Below are 15,555 nucleotides of genomic sequence, written 5' to 3'. Positions count from 1 at the left end.
AATCAGAAATTAAGCATACACTGACTTAAATAAATAATATACAAAGAACCAACAGCAGACTAGAGGATCCCAAGAATTAAGGCAAATATTTGAAATACAAAGAAGCAAAAAACACCCAACTGGAAAAGCGAAAGGAAAAAATAATACAAAAATATGAAGACAGTGTAAGGAGCCTCTGGGACAACTTCAAGTGTACCAACATCCGAACTATGGGGGTGCCAGAAGAAGAGAGCAAGATATTGAAAACCTATTTGAAGAAATAATGACAGAAAAATTCCCCTATCTGGTGAAAGAAATAGACTTACAAGTCCAGGAAGCGCAGATAACCCCAAACAAGTGGAATTCAAAGAGAACCACACCAAGACACATCATAATTAAAATGCCAAGGGCAAAAGACAAAGAGAGAATCTTAAAAGCAGCAAGAGAAAAACAGTTAGTTACCTTCAAGGGAGTAACCATACGACTGTCAGTAGATTTCTCAACAGAAACTATGCAGGCCAGAAGGGAGTGGCAAGAAATATTCAAAGTGATGAATAGCAAGAACCTACAACCAAGGTTACTCTACCCAGCAAAGCTATCATTTAGAATTGAAGGTCAGATAAAGAGCTTCACAGATAAGAAAAGCTAAACGAGTTCATCACCACCAAACCAGGATTATACGAAATGCTGAAGGGTATTCTTTAAGAAGAGAAAGAAGAAAAAGGTAAAGATAAAAATTATGAACAACAAAGTGACAACAAATACATATCTATCAACAAGTGAATCTAAAAATCAAGTGAATAAAACATCTTATGAACAGAATAAACTGCTGAATATAATATAATCAGGGCCATAGAAAGGGAGTGGACTGACAATTCTCGGGGGAAAAGGGATGTGGACAGTGCAGGAAGAGATTGGACAAAAATCTTACACCTATTGACGAGGATGGGGGGGTCTGGGTAGGGGTAAGGACATGGGGTGGGGTGGGTGGGAACCACCTGGAGGGGAGCTATGGGGGGGGTGGGGGCGGGGGAGAGGAACATCTGTAATAATCTGAACAATAAAGACTTATTTAAAAAAAAAAATAGGAGCCAGCAGTGGGGAGCTGGTCAAGAGGAAGATAGAATCCTTCTCTTTACTATCAGATGAGCATTCAGTGAGTTTACTGTACCAGTGGTAGCAACTAATTCACGTTTAGTCTGTACAAATAACTGTAGCTGTTGTTAACTGAGCACCTACTATTGGGCAATCACATAGCCTATATTATTGTTAATCGTAATCTCATATGCAAGTTTAGGAAAGCAGGCATCACTATATTCTTATGTCAAATGAATAAAATAAGACTCAGAGGTTAAATGACTCATCAGAGATTACCAACTGGTAAATAGTAGAGCAAAAGTTTTATTGAGGCACTTAGAGGCCCAGTGCACAAATCTGGGGTCCCTCCGCCTGCACCCTCTCGCAATCCGGGACCCCTCAGGGAATGTCAGAGAACCAGTTTTGGCCCAATCCCCGCAGGCCAGGCTGAGGGGACTGGGCCAAAACTGGTGCAGAAATCCATGTACCAGGACGAATCCGTGCACTGGAACTCTAGTATATATATAAGATTTTCGGTTAATCTCTTCCCGCCCTCCCCCCTGAGATTCATCAGGCTGTTCCATGTTTCCATGCCTGTAGTTCCCACTCCTGCGTTGAGCGTCTGCCCCTTGGTGGTCAGTGCACATCATAGCTACCAGCCAGTCAGCCAGTCACTTAGGCTTTTAGATAGATAGATAGATAGATAGATAGATAGATAGATAGACAGACAGACAGATAGATAGATAGATGAGATAATTTGCATACAATAAAATTTACTTATTTTAAGTGAAAACTTTGGTAAGTTTTAAGAAATTTATATACTACTTATGCAGTTATCATCACAATCTAGTTTTAGAAGACATTCATCTCACCAAAAGTTCCTTCCTGGGCAAGGCAGATTTGAACACCAACCTGACTCCAAACTTATGTCCCCTACCAACACTCAAGTGATAAAAACTGATTTAGGCAGAAAAGCTGCAAAATTAAGACCCACTAATTCCCTCTTTGCATGTGAAGTCTCAAAATAGCATTAAAACCACACTACATGGCATCTCACCAAATTTAACTTTACTAAAATTTGATTATGCCTCAAATAAGTACACCAAAATTAGACTGAGAACATAGGATGCTATTACTGATACTGTGTGATATTTCTTTTAAGTGCAAAACGAATTAGGAGGAAGACTGGATAAAAACCACTGAGCAAGGACATCAAGGATGAAAAGGTGATATACAAATGAAGAGAACAAGGGAATAATAGAAGTCAGGAGTTTGTGTCATGGAAGACAAAGATTAACTTGAACAGAAGCTTATCTTTGATGAGCAACATAAAACTATTTGGAGATACAAAATGAAATGACTTCCTAGGCACGTGTTAAAACTCATTTGATTAAGAAACAGGATATACAATGTTAAAACAGGCAAAAATAGTTTCGCAACTTACATTAAGTCTTTTATCCATTTTGAGTTTATTCCTGTGTATGGTGTAAGTTGGTGGTCTAGTTTCATTTTTTTGCATGTACCTGTCCAATTTTCCCAAATTAAATGTAAGTCGCAAAACCATAAAAATCCTAGAAGAAAACATAGGCAGCAAAATCTCAGACATCTTACATAGCAGAATTTTAACCAACATATCTCCTAGGGCAAGAGAAACAAAGGACAAAATAAACAAATGGGACTACATCAAACTAAAAATCTTCTACGCAAAGAAACCATAATCAAAATAAAAAGGGAACCCACGGTATGGGAGAACATATTTGCCAATGATACATCTGACAAAGGGTTAATATCCAAAATATATAAATAACTAATACAACTCAACACTAGGAAGACAAATGATCCAATTTAAAAATGGGCAAAGGATCTGAATAGACACTTCTCCAAAGAGGACATATGGATGGATAATAGATATGAAAAAAAGCTCAATGTCAATATCATCAGAAAGATGCAAATTAAAAACAACTCTTGAGTTATCCTTTCACACCTGCCACAATGGCTATCATCAATAAATCAATAAACAACAAGTATTGGCAAGGATGTGCAGAAAAGGGAACCTTAGGCACACAGCCAGTGGAAATACAGACTGGTGCAGCAACTTTGGAAAACAGTATGGAGTTCCCTAAAAAACTTAAAAATGGAATATATCCAGTGATCCCACTTTTAGGAATATATCCTACAAGTACCGAAATACCAATCAGAAAAAACATATGCACCCCTGTGTTCATAGCAGCACAATTTACAATAGCTAAGATCTGGAAACAGCCCAAGTAAGTACCTATCAGTAAATGAATGCATAAAAAAGCAGTGGTACATTTACACAATGAAATACTATGCAGCAGTGAAAAAGAAGGATCTCTTACCCTTTGAGACAGCATAGAGAGACCTGGAGATTATTATGCAAAGAAAAATAAACCAGTCAGAGAAAGACAAATATCACATGATCTCACATATGTGGAAGCTAATGAACAAAATCAATTGACAAACACAATAGGTCCAGGCCCAGAAAGAGTGGCTCAGTGGTTGAGCATCGACCTATGAACCACAAAGTCACGGTTAGATTCCAATCAGGGCACAAGCCCGGGTTGCAGACTCAATCCTCAATGGGGCATGTGCAGGAGGCAGCATCACTGATTTGTGACAAAGAAACAGGTCACAAATGGAAAAAATGGAAGCAAGCAAACTACTGGATACAGAGTTCAAAACCATGGTTATAAGTTTACTTAAGATCTTAATGAGATTTTCAAGAATCTTAATGAGAGTGTCAAAGACATGAAAAAGAACCAGTCAGAAATTAAGCATACACTAACTGAAATAAAGAATAATTTATAAGGATTCAGCAGTAGAGGATTCTGAGAATCAAATCAATGATTTGGAATTGAGGAAGCAAAAAACACCCAATCAGAAGAGAAGAAAAAAAAAGAATCCAAAAATATGCAAATAGTTTAAGGAGCCTCTGGGACAATTTTAAGCATACCTACATTCATATCATGGGGCTGCCAGAAGAAGAACAGAGAGAGCAAAATATTGAAAACCTATTTGAAGAAATAATGACAGAAAACTTCCCCTACCTGAACGAAAGAGACTTACATGTCCAGGAAGCACAGAGAGTCCCAAACAAGAGAAAACCAAAGAAGCCCACACCAAAACATATTATAATTTCAATGCCAAGGGCTAAAAACAAAGAGAGAATCTTAAAAGAAGCAAGAGAAAAGCAGTTAGTTACCTACAAGGGAGCACTCATACGACTATCAGCTGATTTCTCAAAAGAAACTTTGCAGGCCATAAGGGAGTGACAAGAAATATTCAAGGTGATGAATAGCAAGAACTTACAACCAAGATTACACTACCCAGCAAAGCTCTCATTTAGAATTGAGGGCCAGCCCTAGTCGGTTTGGCTCAGTGGCTGCATGGGCCTGAGGACTGAAGGGTCCCACGTTCAATTCCAATCAAGGGTACATGCCAGGGTTGTGGGCTCGATCCCCAGTAGGGGGCGTGCAGGAGGCAGCCAATCAATGATTCTCATCATTTATGTTTCTATCTCTACCTCTCCCTTCACCTCTGAAATAAAAAATATATATTTGAAATGAAGGTCAGATAAGGAGCTTCACAGACAAGAAAAAGCTAAAGAAGTTCATCCCCACCAAACCAGTATTACATGAAATGTTGAAGGGGAAGAAGAGATCAAAAATATGAAGAATAAAACGGCAACAAATACATACCTATTAACAACTGAATCTAAAAATCAAAATGAACAATAAGAAATATAATGAACAAAATAAACTGGTCCAATAAAATAGAATCAGAGACATGGAAGCATGGAACAGATTTGACGAATCTCAGAGGGAAAGGGGAAGGGGGGCAGGAAGAGATTAACAAAAGATCTTACCTAAGGACACAGTCGGGTGGTAAAGGCCTGGGGTGGGGAGGGAAACGGATAGAGGGAGGCAGTGGGGGGAGACAAGGGGAGAAATCTGTAGTACTCTCAACAATAAAGATTTTATTTTTTTGAAAAAGAATTCTCATACATGTTAAAGCCAGAAATAAAATAAACTAGAACAATTAAAATAAAATATGACAACCTTCAAAGAAAAAAATACAAATATAAATCTAAAACAACTAGATAAAATAAAAGTTTAATTTAATCTAAATTTTCACTTCCACTCTAACATTTCCTTCATTCTATAGAACTGAAAGCACAATTCACTAAGACATACACTGGACCTAACCAACAAATTACAAATTCCAAATTAGGGTTCTGGAGTGTACCATTCAAAGTCAACATGTAATGCTAGTCTGGGCATAGTGGCAAAGAAATTGCTAGCCAACTGTTAACTGAAAACATCTTTTTTGTATGCATGATATATAGTACATGATGTAATATGTAATTTGTTAAACAAATGACTTCTACACTGCCTGATTAGCCTAAATTATTTAGTCCAATGCAATAATCCAAGGAACACTCTTCCTAGTCAAAAGATGTATTATAAAACTGTTCCAGCATTACAAGAAAAGTTTCTTTAATATTTTTAGTTAGAAAACCTAATTTCAGTTCCAAATTCATACAAAAATAAATCCATACAAGGAATGTAGGTTACTATAACAAAAGTAATATACACATGGCATTGCTATAACGTAAAAACAAAGCAAAGCAAAAACCTGAATAGTTTGTCTCCTTGAATTAGTCACATTTTATTTTTTACTTTTTTAAAATATACTTTCCTTTATTTCAAAGAGGAAGGGAGAAGGAGAGAGAGCTAGAAACATCAATAATGAGAGAGAATCACTGATCAGCTGCCTCCTGCACACCCCACACTGAGGACCAAGCCCACAACCCGGGTATATGCCTTGACTAGGAATCGAACTGTGCCCTCCTGATTCATAGGTCAACACTCAACCACTGAGCAACACTGGCCAGGCTAGTCACATTTTATAAATTCTATCTGTAACCTCTAACTATGTGATAACCATTTTACTGAAAATAGGCACTTAAGTATTTTTCCTATTCAATCTAAATGGTTAGAAAGAAATAAGTTTACTGCAAGAATTACAATAGACCTTTCATAATTTCTTTAATTTGATATTGCAACAATTCTATACCTAGTAAAAATGTCTTAAAATTAAATTTAACATTAACTTTTAATAACAGAATCATACTAAAATATTTAATAATTTTTTTAATATATTTTTATTGATTTTTTACAGAGAGGAAGGGAGAGAGATAGAGTGTTAGAAACATCGATGAGAGAGAAACATCGATCAGCTGCCTCCTGGACATCCCCCACTGGGGAAGTGCCCGCAACCCAGGCACATGCCCTTGACCGGAATTGAACCTGGGACCTTTCAGTCCGCAGGCCGACGCTCTATCCACTGAGCCAAACCGGTTATGGCAAAAAATATTTAATAATTTAAGGATAAAATATTTTACACATTGCTTATTAAAGATTTAACTGACATACAACAATATGTAATTATTTTAGGTGTATATTTTTAAACTTTAAATTCACAAAATTAACTTCAAATTCACCAGGAACTATACTGAGAGGGGAAAAAAATCCAGAACCACTAGCAAAGAGAAACCTGATCCTTGGCAGCCTATTGGTATTTAAAAAAATAGCTGAAATTCTCTAACTATAATCTGATAACTCTTCAAGAAGGATAACAAAACAAGATAACACATAACAATGAAATATACTAATTTTGTTAAAACCAGATCTATTACATATTCATTATCTGTTTATTCTAATATCGAAAGTTTACTCTTGCATTATTTCTTAAAATAGTGAATAATAATACTTACAGGACACTGACCAAATCAGTAAAAATAAAATCCCCAACAGTATACCCTCTTCCAAATTAAAGACCATGAATTTTCCTTAAATTTTATTACTTTTAATTTTCAATGTTAGAACAAATCCCAAACTAGTCATGTGATCAAGTGATTTTGCAAACCCCTATACACACATCTTTTAACTCTAAATAATATTTTTCAATGGTATACAAAAATTTATTCTAGAAAAAAAGAAATTTATTCTAAGGCTCTGGCCAGTTGCTTGGAATGTCGACCCAATACATCAAGGTTGCAGGTCAGGGCACAAACAGGAGGCGAACAATTGATGTGATTGATGTTTCTCCCTCACATTGATGTTTCTGTCTCTCTCTCTCCCCCACCCCCTCTCTCTCTAAAATCAATAAAAGCATATACTCAGGTGAGGATTTAAAAAAAATAGACTATAAACAATTGTACACGATGTTATATCAAGCTCCATATCCATGAAAAATCTGAAACATCCATATGTCAGCACCTATGTGACATCTGAGTGATAAAGGACTGTCTCATCAAATGAGGTATAAAGTCTAGCCCATGAAATTAAATATTAGAACATGGAAAAGTAGGGACCATGCTGTACGTTTCCTCCAATTGGTTAAAAGGACAGGTGGGAGGGGAGGGTGATTCATACTATTAAGAATGCACTGCCCTAACCGGTTTGGCTCAGTGGATAGAGCGTCGGCCTGCGAACTCAAGAGTCCCAGGTTTGATTCTGGTCAAGGGCATGTACCTTGGTTGTGGGCACATCCCCAGTAGGGGGTGTACAGGAGGCAGCTGATCAATGTTTCTCTCTCATCGATGTTTCTAACTCTCTATCCCTCTCCCTTCCTCTCTATAAAAAACCAATAAAATATATTTTAAAAAAAAAAGAATGCACTAGCCCTGGTCAGAGTGTCCCAGTTGGTTGAACTTCATTTACAGGTTTGATTCCCAGTCAGGGTACATACAAAGGTTGTGGGTTCGATCCCCGGTCATTGGGTATGCAGAAGGCAACCAATCAATGTTACTCTCTCACATGAATGTTTTTTTCCCTTCCTATCTCTCTAAAACTCCATTTTTTAAGAAATTTTAAAAAATAAATAAAAAATAAAAGAATGCTCTAAGATGCCATAATTATGCAAAATATTTTAACTGTAAAGATACTTTGTAAGTACATCTAATAGCACCTTACAGTAACTGCCCAATAAATGTTAAGTATAATAAAGAACTTATTTAAGCAAAGTCAACTAAAAATTGTCAGGTTCTCTGTATCTTATTGACTGGCATATTAAAACTCCATTAACTGGTGTTTTAAAATACTTTTTAATTCTGAGTTAAATCCTTAAGCAAAACAAGAATGACATTTTGGCATTATTTTTCTTCCTCTACAAATTAGAAAAACAAATAGTACCTATATCAATGGGTTTTCATGAAGACTAAATTACTTAATACATGTTAAAAATTAGTTTGGACATGTGTGGAAACTACAAAATGTAAATGATAGGTACACAGAAATTCAATATACTACTCTTAATCATAAATTTGAAAGTTTCTAAATAAATTTTTTTTTTAAATTTAGCTTACAATTGTGCTGGTACACAATAGGGGCTCAATACATACTATTTTTCTTTAAAGAGGAGTTTTTTGTTGGTTTTTTTTTTAATATATTTTTATTTATTTCAGAGAGGAAGGAAGAGGGAGACAGAAACATCGATGAGAGAGAATCATTGATCGGCTGCCTCCTGCACACCCCCTACTGGGAATCAAGCCCACAACCTGGGCATGTGCCCTTCACTGGAATCGAACCCAGGACCCTTCAGTCCACAGGCCGACGCTCTATCCAGTGAGCCAAACCGACTAGGCCAATACATACTATTTTAATTACCCCCAGTCTACCTGTTAAGATTAAGTGAAATAATACATGAAAGTGTCCTGCACTGCGCCTAAATGATACCTATTTAATATAAGCTATCATCCTCACATCTTTAACAATGAGTATTCAGCAAATATGTGTCATCAATGAACTGTCTTTTGACCCATTTGCGACTTAATAATTTCTATATATAAAAGCCTAAGCGACCCTTAGGACCGTTGTGACTGGTTGATCAGTCACTATGACACCCAATGACCGCCAGGGGGCAGATGCTCAACACAGGATCTGCCCCCTGGTGGTCAGTGTGCTTACATAGCGGGAGTGTTGCTCAGCCAGAAGCCAGGTCATGGCTGGTGAGTGCAGCTGTGGCCATGGGAGCCTCTCCAGCTGCCTGCTGCTTTGGCACCGCTACATCCCTTGGGGGATAATGGACTGCCAGTTTCGCCCAATCCCATAACTGCAGTCAGACATCCCCCGAGGGATCACAGATTGGGAGAGGGCGCAGGCCAGGCTGAGGGACCCCACCTGTGCCTCTACTTAAGTATAAGCTAAACTTATGACTCACCTCTGACAGAGATCTTCAAGTTATGATATCAACTGTCAATGGGCTCAAGAGATACAATGTGTCCAGAATGCTAACTTCACTAATATTTTGTAACTAACTTCAAATGATGGAGGTTTTGACTGGTTATGTTTGTCTTATTATCTAGAACATTCCCAGACCGACTTAAAATCAGCAAAATTACAAGCACTAAACGTAACTCAGTTAACATATTTAAGAATTACTCAAGTGAAGCCCTGGCCAGGTAGCTGTTGGTTAAACCACCAGTCACAGTATACAAGAATCAACCAATGAATGCAGAAATAAGTGGAACACCAAATCGATGTTTCTCTCTATTTTAAAAATTTTAAATCATTTATTAAAAAAAAAAAAAAAAAAAGAATGACTCAAGTGAAGACTACTGAGCACAGAAGATGGGGAACTCAGAGAGCAATGGGCTGGTGTGATTAGCATACTAGTTGCTGAACTAGGAGTACTAAAGGAGTGGACTTATGCCTAATCAAAGACATGAAAGAGACCTACCAACTCATGAACCCTAAGAGTAAAAGCATGAGTTTTAAATCAGACACAAACAAAAAGTTAAATGGTTCTTCCTATTTTTCCGATCCCTTCGATGAATTACCATTGTAAAGGTAGAAAAAATGTAAAGGATGGTTTCTTGCATACCAAAACGAAATAACTTCAGTTCCCATTGTGGAACTCTAGAGGGCGCAAGAAATATGCCCTCCTTCCCACCAACCCACCTCTGGGTAATGTGAGCAGCTAGCTGCAGGACCTGAGGTTTGTGTTGCAGCAGCAGAAGCAGTATCTGCAGCGGTGCAACAGCAGCACCCACTCCCAATTATTACCCAGGCAGCTGCCGCCAGGGAAAGCTCCTCCCCCTCAAAACACCTGGACAGACAAGATCCAGGTCTGAACACCTACAACCTGACAACTTCCTCTAAGAGCGACAAATCGGGGGCAAAGGACTCACAATGAGGGTGTTTTCCTTCTCACTTTCTGTCAAAAATTCACCACACGGAGTTCAAAGCGATTCCTGCTCCTGGGGTAAGAGGAAAAACGAGAAATGTATCAAGAACAAGCTATCCAGGTAGGACAACCAGCCCTTCCCACGAGAAAAAGAAAAGGGAATATGAGGTCAAGGAGGTTCGGTCCTTCTGTTATCACGGCCCAACACGAGACCAACAATCCCTCGTACGTAAAGCGGAGCAAAATGGCGTAAAATATGAATTTGGTCCCAAAACCCAAGGGAAATGCAAAATCTGGAGGGAGAAGGTGGAGGGCATCCAACCTGCCCCAGGGAAGAGAGCGGGGGAAGGGCAAACATTGCCTCGACGCCAGCATTTTCTCCCAAATGGGCCCACCCGGGGTCTCTCCCGTCACTCCGGGCACCAACTCCAATTTAGGAGCGGCTCACATCGCCGCTAAGCTGAAAGCTCCCGCATTTGCCCCAAGCCTTAGCCCTGGGCCTGAGACTTGTCCCCCCCCCAACCCCCGCAGTCGGCGACCGGCTGCGCTGTCTCCCCGTCCGCCATTAGAGACCCAGCCAAACAATACGTGCGGGGCAGGGCCACGCAGTGCCGGGGAGGGGAGCGCGGAGCAGGGCCCGGCGCGGACGCGGACCCTCACCCCCAAACTTGGAGACCCCGAGCTCCGGCGCAGTCCCGGGAGCGGGAAGACCTAACGCCCCTTCCCCGCCACACCACCCCCTCCCCCCCCCCGGAGAGAAAGGAAAATGCCCGCGCCCCCGCCGAGCGCCCCCAACCCGGCGTCCTCACCCGGCCCTCCCGGCCTCGCAAGCGAGCCCGCAGGCAAAGGGGCCGCATGCGACGGTGCCGTGACATGAGCGAGGCCGGACCAGCTTCCCGGGTAGGACGCACACCGACGACGGCGGCCGCGCCGCGGGGGTTAGTCCCGGGCCGGTGGGAGGCTCCAGAGGCCGCCCTCTCCCATCTCCGCCTCCACCTCCCGAGGCTGCGCTGCACCGAGCCACCCCCACCGTCCGCGGGCCAGGACTGCTAATACCGCGGGGACGAGCCTCACCCGGTTCTGGCTGCGGCTTCGCGGAACGAACCTCCCCTCCCCCGACCCACCCCCTTCGGCGACGCGCACAACTCCGCTCGGTCCAGTCCCGGGTTTAGCGCTGAGAGCAGGCGAAGGCGGAGGCGGCGGCGGGCTGAGCCCGAGCGCGCTCCGCCCTCCGCATCCCCATTGGCTGGCGAGGGCCTGCCGGGGGTGCCTGGGGCGCGTCCATTGGCTGAGTCGGTCTTCCTTCAGGAATCCCATGAAGGGATGGCCTGTGAGGCTGTCCGTCAGGAGTAAGCCACGCCCCCTGCATTTCCATTCCCTGGCCCCTAAGCTGGCTGTGGCCTGGGCCGCGATCCTCCCTCCTCACTCCCGCCCCCCGCCCCGCCCCCACCGGGTCCGTAGGGTCAGCGGCCCGACTTTCGTAGCTGCGGGACCTGCCGCGTTCAGGACTCCCGGTGTCGGCGCAGTCCGAGACACTGAGGCCGGACCGCTTGCCCTCGCTCGGGCCCGGGCGTCCAGTCCGCCGCGGCGGTTCCCAGCATTTTGCCCGGGGAGGGACGCTGCCTCGATGTGCCCTACGCCCTCCTGTCCAAATCCTGGAGGCTGCAGGCCCCGTGCGGGGCAACGGGCAGGAGTAGCCCCGGGCCAACGGGTCGGGCGACGGGCGAAGGCGTCCCCGAGCGATCTGGGGCGGACGCACGTCCACCCGCGCCTCATCCCGTGAGGAGCACCGCCGCCGCCCGGCATGGCTGCGGGAGGAGACGGCGTCCTCCATCTTGTCGGGACCACTCGGAACCGGGTCTGTGGGGCTGGGCGACGTGTCCCCGGGCTGACTCCGCTGCGCCGCGCTGTGCCGTTCGGCCAAGGGACAGCCTGCTCCCAGCGTCCGTGTGGGGCCCAGAGACTGGAGACGGCAAGGAGACCCAGACACCGCTCCCTTCCCCAAGGCCAAGATGGAGGCCCTGGGGGCGCCACTGGAGCCTGGCCCGAGGGTGGACGGGCCGGGGCCGCCGCGGTGTCCTGGGCGCTGGCGCTGTTACCACGCTGCACCGTGGACTTCCCGGGTGACGGACCCACCGCCAGCCCCGTCACCGCAGGTGGCAGCCCGCCGGCCATAGCTCCTCTTTTGTTCCCAGTCCACCCGACGTCTCAGGCGCACGCCAGACCGGTTCCGTTCCAGGACTCAGGTCCCGCCCTAGCGGCGGATAGCGGGATGACAACGACGGGGACATGGATGCTTGGATGAATTGAGACCTCAATTCCACCATTATCCACCACCACCACCACCGCCTACTAATAGACACGTGCTGTTACCATTGAACGTTCAACAAGATGAAGTTGAACAAGAAGTTTGTAATGAAGTCAATCATCCTCGAAGGTCTCAGTAAAGACTGACAGTGATCATAGATGCCACTTACAGCAACAGAAATTGAGATTCATGAATTGTGAATTTTTTTAAAAAGTAATTCTTTCACCTAGAGCAAAATGTAATAAATATAATTCTCCTTATTTAACTTGAAAAATATCCAACATGTATTTCAACCAGCTTTCTCAAAATAGTATCACTGGGGATGAGGGTTTTGCAAAACTGTTATTTCATAATTGTAAATGTTTCAGTTCTCAATAGAATGAAATATCCTTATAAAACTTTATAGTACACAGTTCTGTTTTGCATTGACTTTTTATTGTTGTTAATCCTCACCCTAGGATATTTTTGTCAAACCCAGACCCCCATCCAGGGGCCAGGTATCTACCCTGCAACCCAAGTACGTACCCTTGACCAGAATGGAGCCAGTGACCCTTCCATTCAAGGGGCAGAGGCTCCAACCACTGAACCACACCACCAGGACATGCAATGTCATTCTAGATGGCACTATCTTCATAGCAAATGGTCTATTACCAAATGCAGAGCAACATTGTAATAAGTCCATAAAAACTTATACCACCCCCTTATAAGTTATGTCATAGACTTAAATGATAGATTGTGTTCCCACATGAGTTCAAGGAAGCTTTGTACAACTACGAATTCCCTGGCATTGCTGTTGTATAATTAACAGGAATAGTAATTACAATACTCTATATTCACATTTGGTATTCCATCATTAAAATTCATTTGTCTATGAAGATATTAACTGGGTTGCCTATGAAATATCAAGGACAATATTTTTTAAATATATTTTTATTGATTTCAGAGAGGAAGGGAGAGGGAAAGAGATAGAAACATCTATGATGAGATAGAATGATTGATTAGCTGCCTTCTACAAGCCCCAAACTGGGGATCAAGTCTACAAGTTTGACATGTGCCTTGACCAGGAATTGAACCATGACCCCCTGGTTCACAGGTCAATGCTCAAGCACTGAGCAACCCCAGCTGGGCTCAAGGAGAATTTTAGTTGAGAGTTTAGAACTGGGGGGGGGGGGGGGGATTTGTATAATAACTTTTTTACACTACACTTCATTTACATTAAAGAACTTTACAAATATATTTTAATTTCCATAATTTCCAAAAGGTAGAAACATCACAAATATTTGTTTACTGATAAATGTATCAACAAGTGTGGTCTATCCATATAATGGAATATTATTCCGCCATACAAGGAATGAAATTCTGATACATGCTACAATATGGATGAACCTTGAAGACTTAATGCTACATTAAATAATCCAGACACAAAAGACTACACATTATATGGTTCCATTTATGTGATTGTCCAGACTAGGCAAACCTATAGAGACAGAAAGTAGGTTAGTAGTTGCCTAATCCTGAAGTTCCAGAGAGATATCTCAGCTATGGGGGGTTGTCACTGAGAACTCTGGGGTATAACCCCAAGCTGGGCCCCCCTGCAGAGAGCAGCAAAACTGAGAAAGGTGCCCACATAACATATGGCTGTGAAAAGCAACAGGGTGGCTGTCTGCCAGGGAGAGGTGGCTGTAATCCTGGCATCCTCTTAAAGGAACAATGCAAAAAATCTTGTGTGCAGCCACTCACCTTGGGTCCTGGCAGAGAGAGGACCAAGTGGACTGAAGCTGTGTGGGCAGAAGCCAGGATTGGGGACACTAGAGTTAGAGCTTAGAAGACAGACACCCCAGTTTCCTGTGCTGAGTTAATTCCCTCACACTGCGGAGGAAATCTTTCTCAGACAGACCTTTGCTAACCAGGTGGTCTTTGCCTGGGGGAAGACAGTTGACCCACCCTATTGGAAAACCCCTTGCCCCATGCTATGGAGTTTCTGAGGCCCATTAGGAGACTGACAATTAGCCTCCAGGCCAAAGCATTTGCCTCACCATGTTGGAAAACCTCTCACCCCACCTGTGGATGATTGCCTGAGGCTACTCAAGACTGAATCAAATCAGACTGCAGGCAGAGACAGGTCTTTGGAGGCTTTGAGACTCTGCCTGATCTAATTAGTCAGAAACAGCATTTAACACTGGCCTGCACTAGAGACTGGGAGGTGTAGCAAATCTACATATTACATACAAACCCAAACAGACAGCCAAAATGGGGAGAAAGAAAAAAAACAAACCCTGAATGAAAGAACAAGACATTTCTCAAGAAGGGAAGATAAATGAAATGGAGATAAGAAATTTATTTGATATAGAGTTAAGAATAATTATGGTGCCCTAACTGGTTTGGCTCAGTGGATAGAGCGTCAAGGGTCCCAGGTTCGATTCCGGTCAGGGGCATGTACCTTGGTTGTGGGCACATCTCCAGTGGGGGGTGTGCAGGAGGCAGCTGATCGATGTTTCTCTCTCATCGATGTTTCTAACTCTCTATCCCTCTCCCTTCCTCTCTGTAAAAAATCAATAAAATATATTTTTTAAAAAAGAATAATGATGGTAAAGATGCTCAACAGCATGAGAAAAGAGCAGAAACTATGAAAAAATAGTTGGAAATAAAGAATGACATATCACTAATAAAGAACACATTGGAAGGAATGCAGATTGGATTATGAGAAGCTGAGGATCAGAAAAATCAATTAGAAGACAGAGTAGAAACAAATCACTCAATCAGATAAACAAAAAGAAAAAAAACAATTAAAAAAAAAAAAAACAGGAGGATAGCATAGCTGGTGTGGGTAAAGGGTTGTGCACTGACCTATGAACCTGAAGGTAACTGTTCAATTCCCTGTCAGGGCATATGCCCAGGTTGTGGGCTCAATCACCAGTGGGGGCATGCAGGAGGCAGCCAATCAATGATTCTCTCTCATGATTGATGTTTCTATCTATCTC

At 42.6% G+C, this 15,555-nt stretch overlaps 1 protein-coding gene across 1 annotated transcript in view; it reads right to left on the bottom strand.

The window, feature by feature from the left end:
• The window catches only part of LOC308513491 (zinc finger MYM-type protein 2-like), a 163,231-nt gene extending 151,783 nt beyond the window's left edge, over positions 1–11,448 (bottom strand). The window contains exons 1-3 of the mRNA XM_081083585.1: positions 11,341–11,448; positions 10,271–10,339; positions 2,501–2,627 (exon numbers count right to left, since the gene is read on the bottom strand). Of these exons, the coding sequence (XP_080939711.1) occupies positions 2,501–2,565 (65 nt within the window). The 5' untranslated portion in view covers positions 2,566–2,627; positions 10,271–10,339; positions 11,341–11,448. The remainder of the gene's footprint in view (positions 1–2,500; positions 2,628–10,270; positions 10,340–11,340) is intronic.
• Between the last annotated feature and the right edge of the window lie 4,107 nt (positions 11,449–15,555).

Source organism: Myotis nattereri (genome assembly GCF_964212035.1).
Source record: "Myotis nattereri genome assembly, chromosome: 2".
Classification (NCBI taxonomy): domain Eukaryota; kingdom Metazoa; phylum Chordata; class Mammalia; order Chiroptera; family Vespertilionidae; genus Myotis; species Myotis nattereri.
Note: the sequence above shows the minus strand (reverse complement) of the source record. Positions and strands in the feature narration are given on the sequence as shown.